Raw genomic sequence first — 15464 nt, forward strand, 5'->3', positions numbered from 1 at the left:
GTAAGGTTCTTAAAGAAAAGAAGAAAAGCTTTTAGGAGTTTTAGGTGGTTAATCTGTATGGCACGGGTAGCTGGTTTTGACATTTAGTAGTGTTGCCTTGGATCTGACATTTCAGGAATGTGAGGTCAGAGCAACTAATGGTGCAAGTCTTTGCTTAAAGCTGTCTAAAACTGAAAGAGGTAATATTGTTAATATTTGTAATTGGGCTGACACAAAGTTGGCTTCTTTTGCAGTAAGGGAGCTTCAGGATAGCTTAATTTGACAAGATGCAGCTTCTGGTGAAATACCTTTTTGGGAGATCGTGACTTTATTTCCTTTCTTAAAACAAATAAAAAACAGAAGTTCTTCTGCTTCAGTATAGGTGATAGTGGGGTTTTGGTTGTTTGTTTTCTTCTTTCCACTCCCACCCCAGTAAGAGTAAATAGCGATATCAAAAGAGTCTAACTAAGGAAACAGAAACGTTTGTTGTTGCATCAGTTTGTACTGATAAAACATTAAACTAGTCATCTCATTAGACACCAGCTATCTGAAAGGTGGCTGTATTGTTTCATGTAGTTCTGTAAGATCCCCTTATAAGCAAGAGGTCATTCAGCTTGCTTTGCTTAGATCCCTGTAATTGAATTGGAGGCTTTTGTTTTCTTGTAGAATTGGACAACCAGATCAGTGTAATTTTCTGGTTTCTCAAGGGCCCGAGTTTGCTAGATAAACAAAAGCTAATGTTTTAGCTGTCTTTCAATAGGAAAAAAAAATACAACCATGTTTGATTCTTCTTTACATTAACCATCTAAGCTTATCCAGAAGTCTAAAGAATTCAAACCTTCTGAAGGAATATGCTCAAATCCAAACTTAATAAGGAAAAAAAAATTAATGGAATTAGGGCTAACTAACAGAAATTAGTAAATTAATGCCTCTGACAAAAGCTAGCAGCCATATGAATTAAATGCCATTGCTCAAGTGTGTTTTCAGCAGAGGGCCTATTCTTGTTCATCATTAATCCCTCAGCAGCTTGAAGTAATGAGCAGATGACATGGAAGAAGGCTGAAGCTAGGACAAAACTTTTGACTTCTGGTTCTGAATTAGAGTAGAAATAATGATCCCGACAGCTCTAAGCTGGCTGTCCCAACCTACCTCAGTGTGTTTTTTTCTCTCTCTGATACGACATTTTTCCTTTTAGCTGTTACTTTTGCACTTAACTATGTTAAACTCTGCTTGAGAATAACCTTAAATTCTGTTCAGGAGCTTTAGATAATACAGCAAAAGTTTTTCCATTTATCTAGCAGTGAATGCAACATTGAGCAAAGAGATGGAATTTCTACAGCCCTAAACAGCTTACACTCTGAGTCTTGGATTTTTTTTTATTTATTTTTTATTATTATTTATTTTTTGACTTTGCAGTGATGGAGTAGGGCTGGCTTCAGACAGAATGTTGAAACAGCTTAGAGACATTGTGCTATGTTGTGTTTGGACAACATTAAGCCAGTTGCAGGAGATGGTGGATGACTTGCCATACTTGACTGATGTAGAGTTGGTTTTGATTTTAATGATAACAGAGAATTGGGAGTCGGTGGTAATAAGCACAATGGATCTCTTTTTTTTCCTGTCCAGACACTTAATAGACCTGCAAAATAAATTTCCTCTGATAGAAGTTTGGAAGACAGTGTCATAAATTATCACAGAAAAGAAATCCAAAGTGGGAGTCCATGTAAAGAGACATTCTGCCCTGCTGTTGCCTTGAGGATGGCAATCTTCGCTGTCTTTGTAGCTATAGAGCTCAGAGGTGTCTCATACTATACAGTTATGCAGGAGAATAACCTTAAATATGAATACTCTGTCTGACTTGTTTAACATGGTATTTCTGTATGACCACTAATCAGGAAATGAGCTTTTGCATACAGGAATGAGTGAATGGATTTCAAACTAAAAGAGGAGAGATTTAGATTAGATATTAGGAAATTTTTTTATTCAGAGGGTGATGAGACACTAGAACAGGTTGCCTGGAGAAACTGTGAACGCTCCATCCCTGGAGGTATTCAGTGGGGCACCAGGCAGCCTGAAACTGCTTGTTCTTTTTAAGGTCCCTTCCAACCCAAACCACTATATTATTCTATTTGTGTGTGTATATATAAATATATAAAATGTTTATGACAGTGTAAATATATATTTATATATAGATTATGTGTGAAAATATATATACATATATATAGCATTATAAAACTGAAATGACTGTAGAGATTTTCCTGATTTTAATATTTTTTTTCATTTAACTCTACCTGTTTGAATTCCTCCATGTGAAAATGTTAAGCATTAAAATGAAGTGTATGAAAAGCACTATTAAAACATATTCAGAAATAACAAAAACTACATTCTACTCTCATACAATTTTCTGATAGTGTGTCTCTAAAGCGTTTTGATTTATTTTACCTAACAAAAAGGGAAAGGATAAAGTGTTCGCTTTACTTTTACTTTCTTAATTTTACTTTTTCCTGTCCATATGACTTCATCAAAACAACTTATTCTGTTTTGTTCTTGATGAACCAAAGGATTAAAGTTACAGCTTTGCCCCAAGGAACTTGTAGCTTAATTAAAACGTACGAAACTACATTCTAAGAGATCAGTGAAGCTGTTGCACATTTTTGACTATGTATTTGTGTGCAGTCTGTTGTGGACCCAAGAAACAAATTAGAAAGTGTAATGATCTGATTGACAGTAAAGTTCTCCCATTGAGAGCTGCCTTCGCTGCAGGAAACAGACCTCGCTTCCTGTTGCAAGGTCTGTGCTGGGGGGCCACAGTTGGTACAGTAATATTCTCAAAAGGCCCCTTAAGTTCCATGAAGTGATAGCATGTATTTCTTTCTCAGGAATCAGTTAGGAACAGATGAAAATGTAATTCTCTGTACAGACAGCTCTCAGCAAATTGAGATTGCAAATAAGAATCTTACTAGAAAAACACTAATGAAAAATAGAAATCGATTATAGAAGAACTTATTTTAGGATCTCAGCTGCTTGGACTATTTGTGGGGTAGGGCATCTGGCATACAGTAGAGTTGGCGTTAAGCCCCAGTCTGCTGGTAGCTCATGGTTGGTTGGCTTGTTTAAGCCTTTAAGTTCTGTTCTTTGTTTTGCATTTTTACCACTGCCTTGCTCAAAGGCATCTTTGACTACCTTCTAGACATGACTACAGCGAGGTGAATGACAGTGCTGAAATGCATCACACTGTGCAAATAGCATTCAGACATATCTATCTTAAATGCATAAATATTCATTTAATTAAAAATTTAATATACATATATACTGCTTATTGAAATTCATAGTGCTACGCTAGTTTCATCAGTCTGCCAGAGTTGGAAACTGTGGCATCAAATACTTAATGAACAGATTCACAAGTAATCTTTAAAAAATGCTTAGAATTAAGGCCAAATCTGAAGAGCTTTGTACTTCTTATGACATTTTTCCCCCTTTGGCTTTCATATTATAGAAGCCACATGAAATCAGCAGGAAGTCTTAAACTCCATTCTTGAATGTATTATAAAATACTGCGGAGCGGTGCACTTGCTTCTTTCTCAGAATGAGAATGGCTGGTGTTTTATTTCCCTAGAAAAACGGGAGCTGGATTTGATATCTTTGCTCTGAGCAGTAGATCATCATTACTTGGGAAAGTGCTTAGTCTCTTAGTAGTACTACACAAATACTTTCTTCTCAATGGAAAATTTGTGAGGAGCACTACAAATCTGATGGAACAGAATCAAAACAGTAGGTTCAGGGAGTATAAATGAAATGATATCCTGTAAGTAACTATGTTTTAGGCTTATTCTCAGTATGCGTTACAATCCTGAAAATAGGAGTTGTGGTGAAATGATTCCTTGTACTTCCCTGTTTTCTTTCCTCACGTTTCTGCTGGCAGATAATATTTAAAATTCTCCTAACGTACTCTCTCTGCTTCACATGTTGCAGGATTATGACTTGAGCCAGCTCCAGCAGCCTGACACTATAGAACCAGACGCCATCAAACCTGTTGGAATCAGACGTCTTGATGAAAGGCCAATCCATGCAGAACCTCAGTATCCAGTCAGATCAGCTGCTCCTCATCCTGGGGACATTGGGGACTTCATTAATGAGGTAAAAGAAAGAAAGAGTTTCCTCCTCTGATCTGTATGCTTTTATGTTTTCTTAATTGTACTCTGCTTGAGTAGCTGTTAAATGTGAACATTATAACTTTTAAAAACTTACTTGAACAATTAAAGTTGTCTTGCTAAATTGAACTAAGTATGTTCTTTCAAAGTGCAGACAAATTTAATTAACTCATTCAAACAGAAAGAGAAGATATATCAATTAACTTCTGCACATTTGTATTAATTACATTCATAATGCGTTATCAGCTGCAACCACAGTATCTCCAAGCAGGATTATTCTTTGGATTCCAAGTAATAAATAGACTAACAAAATTATAGTTTAGCCTAAATTCATTTATTAATTCAGAGTAATTTAATAATAGAAGTTGTTCATATTCATTTTCCTCATACATTACTCTTTGAATCCAGATAGTAGTGGAAATTCTGTACGTTCAGTAAGGCCAAAAGAATTCCATCAAATACGATTAGCAAGCAGGGCAGCTAAATTAAATGTTATGTAAGTGCTTTTAATACTTGTCATAGAGCTTTAAAAGTCTTTGCATTATCTTTGATTCTTCAAATTAATTACGATAAATGTAAGATTCAGACTGTAACCAGATTATTCACACTTCTGAAAGTAATAACATTATAAATATTTGTTTCATAATTTTCATCATTTGTCAATTTCAAATCATTGATTTTTATGTAACTTAGGATAGTAGAATGCGTTTCTTGTGCTCACTGATTACAGAAAAACAAATGTTTAGCTTATTTTTAAGTTGTAAATTGTGGTTTAGTACTTCAGTGTTCTGTAGATTATTAGAAGTAAATTATATTTGCCAATTTTCTTGTATATCTGGCAATTACCACCTGGATAAGTATTGAAGAGGACAGTTTTTGCAGATATGTTTCTTGATTTTTTTTTAAGGAAAAAAGCAGACTAATACACTTAAGTCTCTTCTGTGTTAGCAAGCTGTGTAAAATGGAGTTTGATCCTAATAAGATGCACAGCAATGCTATACAAAGAGAGGTGACTAACTGCAGGCTATTCCAATTACGTGTTATTTTAAGAGTATCCAGACTTGCAAAAGACCTCTATGAGAAAGAAGTGGCTTAGCAAAGAAGATCATTACATAGCTTGTACTTCTAAATATTACAGATACATCTGGCTTTTGTAATAAAGCAGGGTCATGGGAGAATAAAATGCCCAAGATAGCGTATGCACAAAGAACTTCCTTACAGATGACCAGTTTCCCTACTTCTTCTCACATGAGTGTCCCTGTACATTCCTAACTTGGCAAGTTCTGGCAAAGAGCCTATGATCCCCACTGCCCTGATATTTCTCATCTTTGCAGCGGTGTTGGCACACATGTGGATCCTAGATGAGAAATGAGGGAGTGATTCTGGAGAACTGGAAAAGGGTCGGAGTTTATCCAGCCTTATTTAATTTTAAAATTACTCAGCAAACTGTTTTAGCAGTGCTGTTTTGCAGTACATTGTTACTGCTGAAGAATCTGTTGTAAATGGGTAGAAACAGTAGGTACTATCTTTATTTAATCCCGTATGTTTATATCTTAGTACCAGCCTAGGAGTCATTCTCTTACTGATTTCTGTTCTGTTAGCTCAGTACCTTCCTGTATACTTCCCTCTCCTCTTCGCGTAAATGGGAAAGGTTCTTCCATCTGGTTTTATATTGTAAAATAGTAGTAATAATATAATTCACTCAAAAACAAAATTAACCTTAGATTTACATGCAAAATTAAAACATGGCAATTTTATCTGCAAGCTAACTGGTAATCAGTTGCCTTCTCAGATTGAAAGGAACTGCATGATGTAGATTCTATGTTTCAAATGTTATATATTTAGCTTCTTTCTGTTGTAAGGTGTTTCTTTCATAGGCTTTTGATTTTGTTTTGGCATGGAACATTTCACCTAACTCTCTCTGAAGTGCACAGCTATTGCCAAGGATTCTTTATGCTTTACTGGAACAGTGAGCAAAATGAAGCTTTTATTTCTCCACAGTAGTTTTAGCTTAATTTGTATTATGTCAAAATTTCCTATGGCAAACATGATTCTAAGAAGTTTATTAGAACAAAAAGAAATCAGTTGTTTGTAGTAGTCACTATTACAGTTAATATTCCAAATAATCAGTATCCAGTGCATAAACATTGAGGCTGCACAGGCTTTCAGATTTGCTTCGGATAACATCCTTTACAGCATGTTGTAAGCAACCCCAGCAAGATTATGCCTGAACAAATTGGTAAGTTTCTCTCAGTTTTATGTGGAATAAGTGGAGGAAATATCTTTGCTAAAGATACCAGTTTCTACTTTAGGATGGCAGTTCAGACAAAAGGTATGATAAGCTGTGAAAAAGACATAGCAAGATAAGAAAGGGTAAAGTTCATATTTCTTTGCATCCAAATTTGGCATGGTTAGCCAAAAACGTTCTTCCTACTGTGACAAATCACACCATAATTTCGCTCTTGGTCAGCCCTAACCCCGACCACTTCCCAAACTAACCAAGTTGCTAGCTGAACAAAGAGGGGTTGCCTTTCAGTTGTCAGTACCTCTGCAACTAAGTGTGCGTTTACTCTGTTGGCATAAAAACACGCAATGCTTTTTGGAGATCAGTCCTGTATTTTGGAGGATTTGGCCCTGTTCCCAGAGATGCTGATCACTGTCTGAACCTTTGGGATGCTAGCCCATGTATGGGAATTAATTCAGCCTGTTGAATGCTCACCAGTACCTCAGACACTCAGACACAGTGCCAGTATTGTTCAAACTGGCTACCGAATTACTCCAACTTCCTGGCAAAAAAATAACCATACATAATTTGTTTCAGACACTAGAGGACTTAGCTACCACCACCTGAGAAGGCATGGGGTATTTTTTTCCTCTTGATCCTATTACAAAGGAACAAAAGGTGAAAAAGACCTAGTGGTGGATCATCTGGTTTGGCTGTGTTTTTTTTTTTCTCTTTGGCAGTACTTTGTTTCTTGCAGTGTATTATTTTCCAACTGTCATCAGTTGTGTTAAGTCTACCTAATTCAGAGAAACATGTGTAAGTATGAGTATTTTGTAGTGTTCTAATAACTTTTTGTTTGAAAAAACAAGTTAGAAGTAAGATAAAGCCTTCAAGTATTTTTGTAACACTTGCAACGTTAAAATAAAACATGAACTTTGTGAAAATAAGAAGGTTCCAGAGGTACCTTCTAGTCAAAACATGTTTTTCAGGCATAAGCTAAATGATCTCGGGGACTTTATTCTTTTGTCTGTTTCAGTGGATAGATGAATCTCTAATTAAAAGGAGAGGTGGACAAGGGAAAAACTTATTCTTCCAGTTCGGTATACAAACAAGTCAGGGAAATAAGTCATGTGTTACTAAGAATGCTCTGTAGACACTGTTTTCCATTTTGAGCTTTTTAAAACATAACCTACAGAATGTGGAGCATAATTAATGCTAAGAGTAGACAGGATTTGCAAGCAGTATAAATCAGACCTGTTTGAAGAAGCTTTGTTAAGCTCATTTTCAAGAATCACCTATGCTGTTCCTAGAAATCTTAAAGAAATTATTGTGGCGGAGAGTATGTGAATAAGAATATATTTCTAATCAATAGAAGACATAGCCTGAGGTAAATTAAACCATAAACTGAAGATCTCATCCTATGAGAACGTGAAGGACCCTTGATTCATTTTTAGTAAATGGTTACTAAGTAAATGTTGTCTTTCCTCTTTGTCCTCCTTATCTCCTGATGAGTGAAAGGATCTGCAACACAGAAGGAGGAGGAGTAAGTGAGATTGAGGTTGCTAGTCAGTCTATCCTAGATCTCAAGTTCGCTTTTGTATTGCCATGACCTTATTGGCTATCACAATCAGCTTCTCTTCAGTGACTGCATGTCCTGTGTTGCTTGTGTAGCAAATGTAAAGTGTATCTTAGTTCTCCATCTTCCAGGGAGATCATCTGCTCTCAAGTGCACGCCCCCTCAATTCAGCTGTTGAATTAGTTCTAACTAGTGGAAACTGCAGATTTTCAGATCAGGAATCTGTAATCGAAACAACAGAAAATCCACTGTTATGAAGTTCTTGAGCACCTCTGGGAAGTACTAAAGAATCTTTTGTGGAGCGGTTGACAATACCACTACAACAAAAGCAGCATAAGCAGTCACTGGCAATCATTTTTACCTTCTCAGTCATGCCAGTACAGCATTTTGTGGCACTGGAAGGAATGGCATAGTAAGCAAAAAGATGACAAAACTAAAACCAAGGGGAGCTTCATATAAGCCAGTTTCATTGCCAAAGACGACTATAAGCATTTCCAGCTCCAGACATGCTGTAGAACCCAGCAGTTCAGAGAATATACTTAGCAGAAGGGATGTAAAAAGTTGTGTTATTTCTTGATCATCTTAACATACCGTATAAATATGACAGGGAACTTGGTTGTCTTAAAGCTAGAAACTGTGTTCAGTCATTATATCAAAAGTCTGAGGAATTGCTAATTGTAATAAGTCAGTATCCTGTGTTTGGCTGTTCCCAGGCAGAACTGCAGGGTAATAACATTTTCTCTTCAAACCTCCTTTGTAAATGACTTTCACATTTAGCACCTGAGATTCCTACCTCAGCACTCCTTAAATACTCACCTTCCTTGTCACCTCTGTCCAAAAAGCATGGGAGTACATCACCCCAAGCAGGCTTAAGTGAAGGTGCAAATACTGTAAGGAGAGCTGCTGCATAAGACTTAAATTTAGATTTCTGCTTCAGCAGCAGAAATAAAGAGAAAGCCTTAGAACTATTTGAAGCTGGACAAAGGAAGTCTTCCAGCATGTACTTGCTGTTGCCTTTTAGGAATCTTGAATCAGTTGCCCTTATTGTGGCTGTCAGGATGGAAAACTCCAAAGAGAAAGATAACAAGCATCACCAATTACTCTTATCAGATAATTCAAAATTATGCTTCTAATACTGGCTATTAATAGCATGCTTGATGTTGTTGTACTACGCGAAACGATCACTTTAAATCCAAAATATGTTCTTGATTGGAGGTCATTAGTTTGATAATTATGCTGGGCATTTCCATCATTGATTTGCAAAATTATTTTAGGCACATTTTGCACACTTCTGAATGATTTTAGGTGCTAATAATCAGGGTTCTTTTATCAATACCATATGCTTTAATGAACGGGTTCAGGTACATATATATTTATAGGGGAAAAAAAACAGACATTTCTGTTACATCGCATTCTTATCATGCACTGTTTGGTTTAAGGCATACATTTGTAAAAATGGCATCCTAATTCAAAGGAGGCACAATCGATCCTTCAAAAAAGAGTAGAAGAAAGCAATTTTTCAAAGAAATAAATGAGCATCAAAAATTAACAAGAAAATTGGCACAAATTGCACTGGTTAAAATTAATCTAACAGTGAGCAACTTGAAGCCTTAGCTAAGGCTGAAAGAACCTTGGCAGTCACATTATTCCTCGTCAATAGCTGCCAGCATAGATCCATCCTGAAAGTGGAAGATCTTGAAAAATCATTGCTAATCCTGTGGAAGAAACCACGGGGCTGAAAAATCCAAAACACAAGAGAGCTTGCATTTACTTATAACTTCAGGCTGTAGCCTGTTATATTCAAGCTGTAAGTCTTCCCAGGCTAAATGTGGCTTGCCACAGAGCAATTGCTTTATATTCTTTGAATTTACTGTTTAGACTTACGTTAGGAAGCAGAGGAGAGTCACTCCTCTGGGAGAAGTGTGGTTCTTGCTCTACTTTTCCTTTGTTCGGTTTCCTTTGCTTTTAGTTTGGGGTTATTCAGCTGTAGAGGGTAGAAGTTTAAAATTACTGAAGACCTAATATTTGTGTGTTCATAGCTTGAATATTTACAAATGAGGAAGCAAAAATGGTTATCTAATGCATTTAGCTTTCATGTCTCTTTTTGTGTGTGTTTTATGAGGAGCAGGTGGAATCTTATGGGTGGTAATGGCAAAACACATGCGGCTTAAGCCAACATATTGTACCTTTATCTCACAGCGGCCTACAGAGGCACATGAATTTTACAGATCTAACTAAATACAGCTTTTGGCACACACAGATGGACTGCAGGCCAGCAGTGTCAGTGGATATGTTATTGGCCATGTGAGATAGCTGTTAAAGCAAATCTTTGCAAACATGCCTATTTTTTCTTCCCCATCTGTCTATTTAACCAGTCCCATATTGCTCATGCCTCAGGTTGTGAGCTGTACAGCTCGGAAACTGTATGTTTATTAGCTTTGTTCCAAGTTCAGTGATGTTCTCTTAAGATTTTGTTAGAACAGTGTGTGCAGTTATTCCAAAACATCCAGCTTTAAATGCTGGAAATGTGTCCATTCTAAAGGAAATAGAAATATGTTTTTGCTGGAGTTACAGAGACGTGAACCGTGCCGTTCTGGTTGATATGAACTGCATAAGAACAAGAATGGTATTTTCTCAAGTGGTGGCTGGTAGATGACAGCACTACAGTGTTCCAGTTACGTGTTGCCCCACTCTGATACAGAACTTAATCTTTTTTTCCTCTCTCTCGTTATTACAGGGACTCAAAGCAGCCGACAATGACCCAACAGCTCCACCATATGATTCCCTCTTAGTCTTTGACTATGAAGGAAGTGGTTCCACGGCTGGATCCTTGAGCTCTCTTAATTCCTCAAGTAGTGGTGGTGAGCAAGACTATGACTACCTAAATGACTGGGGCCCACGTTTCAAGAAACTTGCTGACATGTATGGTGGAGGTGATGACTGAACTTCAAAATGAACTTTGTTTTTGGACAAGTACAAACATTTCAACTGATATTCCCCAAAAGCATACAGAAGCTAGGCTTTAACTTTGTAGTCTACTAGCACAAGTGCTTGCTGAAGGCTTTGGCATAGGCTGCAAACCAATTTGGGCTCCGTGGAATATCAGTGATCCAATGCTGTTTGGAAAAAAATATTGAGCTCAGTTACACTTGAATTTTACAGTACAGAAGCACTGGGATTTTATGTGCCTTTTTGTACCTTTTTCAGATCGGAATTAGTTTTATGTTTAAGGCTTTAATGGTACTGATTTATGAAATGATGCATTAAAGAGACAAGATATGTTGGGGTGGGGAGGAGTAAGGTGAATCACAATAGGCTTCAATATGCTTTTGTTACATCGCATTGCTTTTATTAAAATAAGGAGACTGAAAATTAAAAAAAATAAAGAAATAAACAAGAAAAAAATCCTCATGGGACAATTTTATTATGTGGAAGAGAAGACCGTGAGGTGGAACGATGTACATTACTTCTAGTTTTAGATGTTAGGGGATTTTTTTTTTTTTTCCACTAAAATTCTAAAACTTATGCAGCTGGTTGCAAATAAAGGGAGTTTTCATATCACCAGTTTGTAGCAGAATTGGTTTGTTTTTTCCTTACGCTAGAATGTTAGACACATTTTGGTCTCAATCCATGTACACTTCTTTTTTTCTTTTCTTTTTTGTTTTACTTTCTAGTACTTTTTTTCCCACTTCACTGTAAAAAATGGTATGTGTACATAATGTTTTATTGGCATAGTCTGTGGAGAAGTGCAGAAACTTCAGAACATGTGTATGTATTATTTGGACTATGGATTCAGGTTTTTGCATGTTTATATCTTTTCGTTATGGATAAAGTATTTACAAAACAGGTTACAAACAAGTGACATTGAATCAATTGTTGAACTGTAGTTAGAGTACTCAATATAATTTTTTTTTTTTAATTTTTATTTTTATTATTTTTTGTTTGTTTGTTTGGGGAGGGAAAAAAAGTTCTTAGCACAAGAGTTTTACATAATTTGTACCAAAAAAAAAAAAAAAAAAAGGGGAGGGTGGGGAGGGAAGTTGGCCTAATACTGGTGGCACGAGTAAATATACGGTATGTTTCAGGGGTGGGGAGGGAAGGGGGAAGGAGCTTTCAAACTGGAGAGACTTCTGAAAACAGCTTTGCCTCTGTATTGTGTACCAGAATATGAATGATACACCTCTGACCCCAACGTTCTGAATAAAATGCTAATTTTGGATCTGGTGCTTGGTTCGGATGTTTTTTTTCCTACCTGGGTAAACCCTGAGCGGAGTAAATAAAACATACACAAGGCACGGTTGAATTGTGTGCAGTGTGCGCTTCTTGGCGCGTTTGGTACTGCTGGACTGAAAATCAGCTGCGTAGAGGAGAAACTTCAACAGGGATTGGGAAACTGAGTAGTTGTCAGGTGAAGCAGATTGATCGTGCCATTGCTGGGAATTCAGAGCTTCCAGTTCCGTGAAGGTGACTAACTCTCTGGTTTAATGTACGTTATCTAAATAATACATCTTGCACCATTTTTTGGCTCGTTTCTAGATTGGTTTTGTGGTAATGTTGCTGGTTGTGTAAGCAAGCTGATGACTTTCTGCTGCCTGAACTCTGAGGTAAAGACAAGGCCGCTGGCTCAGGTCCCTCAAGGAGAATGCTGACAGTCATGGAAAACAAGTCCTTTTAGGAGATTAGTCATTACCAGACTTGTTTCTAACCTGTTAGAGTGATTTATTTGCAAACAAAGCAAGCGCAGTAGGTGCAGTAATTCTGCCTTCCATTCACTTGCAACAGTCTGTTCAGCTTTAAAGTCTACATTTACACTCATTAAGAGCCTAATTGTGAGCAGTGTGAAGCCTGTACTCAGCAGAAACACCGCATTTCCACAGCCTGTCAAGAGAATTGGAGCAGCAGGAGGGGACCCAGGCAGGGTAGTGCACCAGCCTCATCATTGGGTAAGCTTGAGAAGCTCTGGGTGATGCTCTTCAGCGTGGTGCCACTTCAGTGCTTCCTCAGCACTCTGACTGCAATTTACATAATTCCATTGTGTTTTCCAGAGGTGAAGCCTGAAATCAGAGCCAGGGAGCATTATGTGCTGCATATGACTGTAGATTGTGTGTGATATCTCTTCCTCACTGAAGCTTTTCACTGGCTCCTCTCCTTTCCTTCTCAATCCTGATGATGCTGTGAATTTCCTTCGGGTTGCGATAGGTCCCTTTCGAGTCTGCATACCTAACTGCTATTTATCTCATGAGCTGGTAACTATGGCTTGATGCAGTAATTTTTCAGTAATGTGTCAGAACTATCAATGAGATTTTTAAGCTATTTCCATGTTAATGAGCAGGGTGGGGAAAAAAGAAAAATCTGGCTATGCATAATTAAGTAAGGAACCCTTTATAAAAGGCAACATTGAAACTGCAGAAGGGTGTTAAGTGAGCAAAAGGCCGCTATTGGCAAGTTAATTTTTTTCCAACTTTTGTGATTTACGCAAAAATACAATAATCTTATAGTTTCTGCTGCTTGGAACCAAAGGAACTGGAAATGCTAGATTATTTTAATTGATACTGAATGCTAAAAGATAAGGAGAGATGTGTGAGATTTCCAGGTTTGACTGTAGCCCGTTATGTTGTTTAAACGCATTAGGTGTTGTCTTTTGTGAACACTCAGCTCTCTTGGACAGCAACAGGAGTTCATGCATTTTGAGTATTAATATATACATTTATCTCTGTCTTGATCAGACAAGCTTATAGCTCTGTCTACAGCTGCTTTGCAATGCTAGCGATGGTTCTCAAACCCAGTGTTAGGTCAGCATTAGGTCTACTGAACCGAACAAGGGGTAAAACTGTTTTTGTACATCTCAAATGCTTTTACAAGGGGAAAAAAATGTGTTTAAACTGATCCTCATTCATCCAGCTTCAGGTTTGTTGCTGTTACAGAAATGTGGAAGGGGTTTTCAGTCACATATACTTAAATCTCAGAGGACAGAGAGGGAGAAGATGGTCAACCTGTAGATGGCTGCAGTTTTGGGAAGTTCAGGCTGTGTGTATTGGAAATAAGATTTAGTAGTGGTAAGTAATGCTTTCACCTTGTAGAAGTTGAATCCAAGAGAAGCTACTGACAGGGAATAGGGCTTTAGGAGCAGTTTGTATTTACTTTCAATGGTAGTCCCTCATATGCCATGTTCTTCTGAAACTAAGAGGCTGGAAGGGTGTGGAGAAGGGTCTTTGTTAGGGATGAATGACATAAATAGACACAGAAGACCTTACACACAAATAGATCTAGCTTCCTTTGTTTATTTGAGATTGCCAAGTATACTGGTGAAGGATCATGGAATCACAGAACAGCCTGTGTTGAAAAGGACCACAGTGATCATCTGGTTTCAACCCCCTGTTATGTGCAGGGAGGGTTGCCAACCACCAGACCAGGCTGCCCAGAGCCACATCCAGCCTGGCCTTGAAGGCCTCCAGGGATGGGGCATCCACAGCCTCCTTGGGCAACCTGTTCCAGTACATCACCACCCTCTGAGTAAAAAACTTCCTCCTAATATCTAATCTGAGTCTCCCCTTAGTTTAAAGCCATTCTCTCTTGTTCTGTCACTGTCCACCCTTGTGAAGGATGTTAATACTCAGAACGTAACAGGCTAAAACCCATACTTAGGCTTCCTCTATGTAGCTCAACTAAATGATAGTAGAGCTCTCAACTGTTGACTTCATTGCTAGTGATTCTGTAGCTGTAGTGCTGTAGCACTGTTACAAGCTATGTGTAAAGCTCACTGTGATCTTTCTGAATTACAGAAGACCCACATAAATCAGTCTGATAAGGCAGGCAGTAAGCACTGGCTTCTGCTCCAAATTATTTTGTCTTCCTTGACTCTGCTTTATAAAATGTTTATAAATTCATGTAAATTTTAAATGAAAGATGTTTAATTTAGTGTCCGAATTTGCATACAGAAGATGTTTCACGGTTGCAAACAAAAACACTTTAGACAGCCATTTGCCTCCTTTTGGTGCCAAAGTAGCAAAGTTTGTTCTGATGCTAAAAGCCATATGAAGTCTGCTCCTTGGGAGTTCTGTTTCTTGCTATATAGTATTTCTGGAACCCCATCAAGTTCCTAACCCTGAAGTGAGTTTTTATTTACTGCAACTTACGTGTTAAGGGTAAGTGACTTCCCATAGCAATTAAGCGCAAATTACCGAAAGGCTCTTTCCAACATGTCTAGTTACTCAGGATGTCCAGATAAGCCACTGCCTATTCTTACCTTAGAAAACTACTTGCAGCATCCTAAGGAGATGTCTTCCTAGCAGGACTAGCATGGTTTTAACATATTTATTTTTCTGGGTCAGGAGTATGAAAGCAAAGTACCTGACTGCTGGTACCTTGATCAATATTAATAATTCAAATAAAAGGCAGCAAAGTCACTTAAATGCATCGTTACACAACACACAATGGTGTGTTTTATACATGTTGTTTTCTTCATTCAGCCAGAGATGATGTACTTCACATGGTGTCCTTCCTTTCTTCTTTATGTAAGTTTTACTACTTTTAA

General features: G+C 37.6%; 1 protein-coding gene across 2 annotated transcripts in view; it reads left to right on the forward strand.

The window, feature by feature from the left end:
- The window catches only part of CDH2 (cadherin 2), a 115789-nt gene extending 103986 nt beyond the window's left edge, over positions 1–11803 (forward strand). For both annotated transcript variants that reach the window (XM_072328217.1, XM_072328216.1), the window contains 2 exons: positions 3952–4116; positions 10668–11803. In XM_072328217.1, the coding sequence (XP_072184318.1) occupies positions 3952–4116; positions 10668–10874 (372 nt within the window). In that variant the 3' untranslated portion in view covers positions 10875–11803. The remainder of the gene's footprint in view (positions 1–3951; positions 4117–10667) is intronic.
- The last annotated feature ends 3661 nt before the right edge of the window (positions 11804–15464 follow it).

Source organism: Excalfactoria chinensis, chromosome 2 (assembly GCF_039878825.1).
Source record: "Excalfactoria chinensis isolate bCotChi1 chromosome 2, bCotChi1.hap2, whole genome shotgun sequence".
In the NCBI taxonomy this organism is placed as follows: Eukaryota; Metazoa; Chordata; class Aves; order Galliformes; family Phasianidae; genus Excalfactoria; species Excalfactoria chinensis.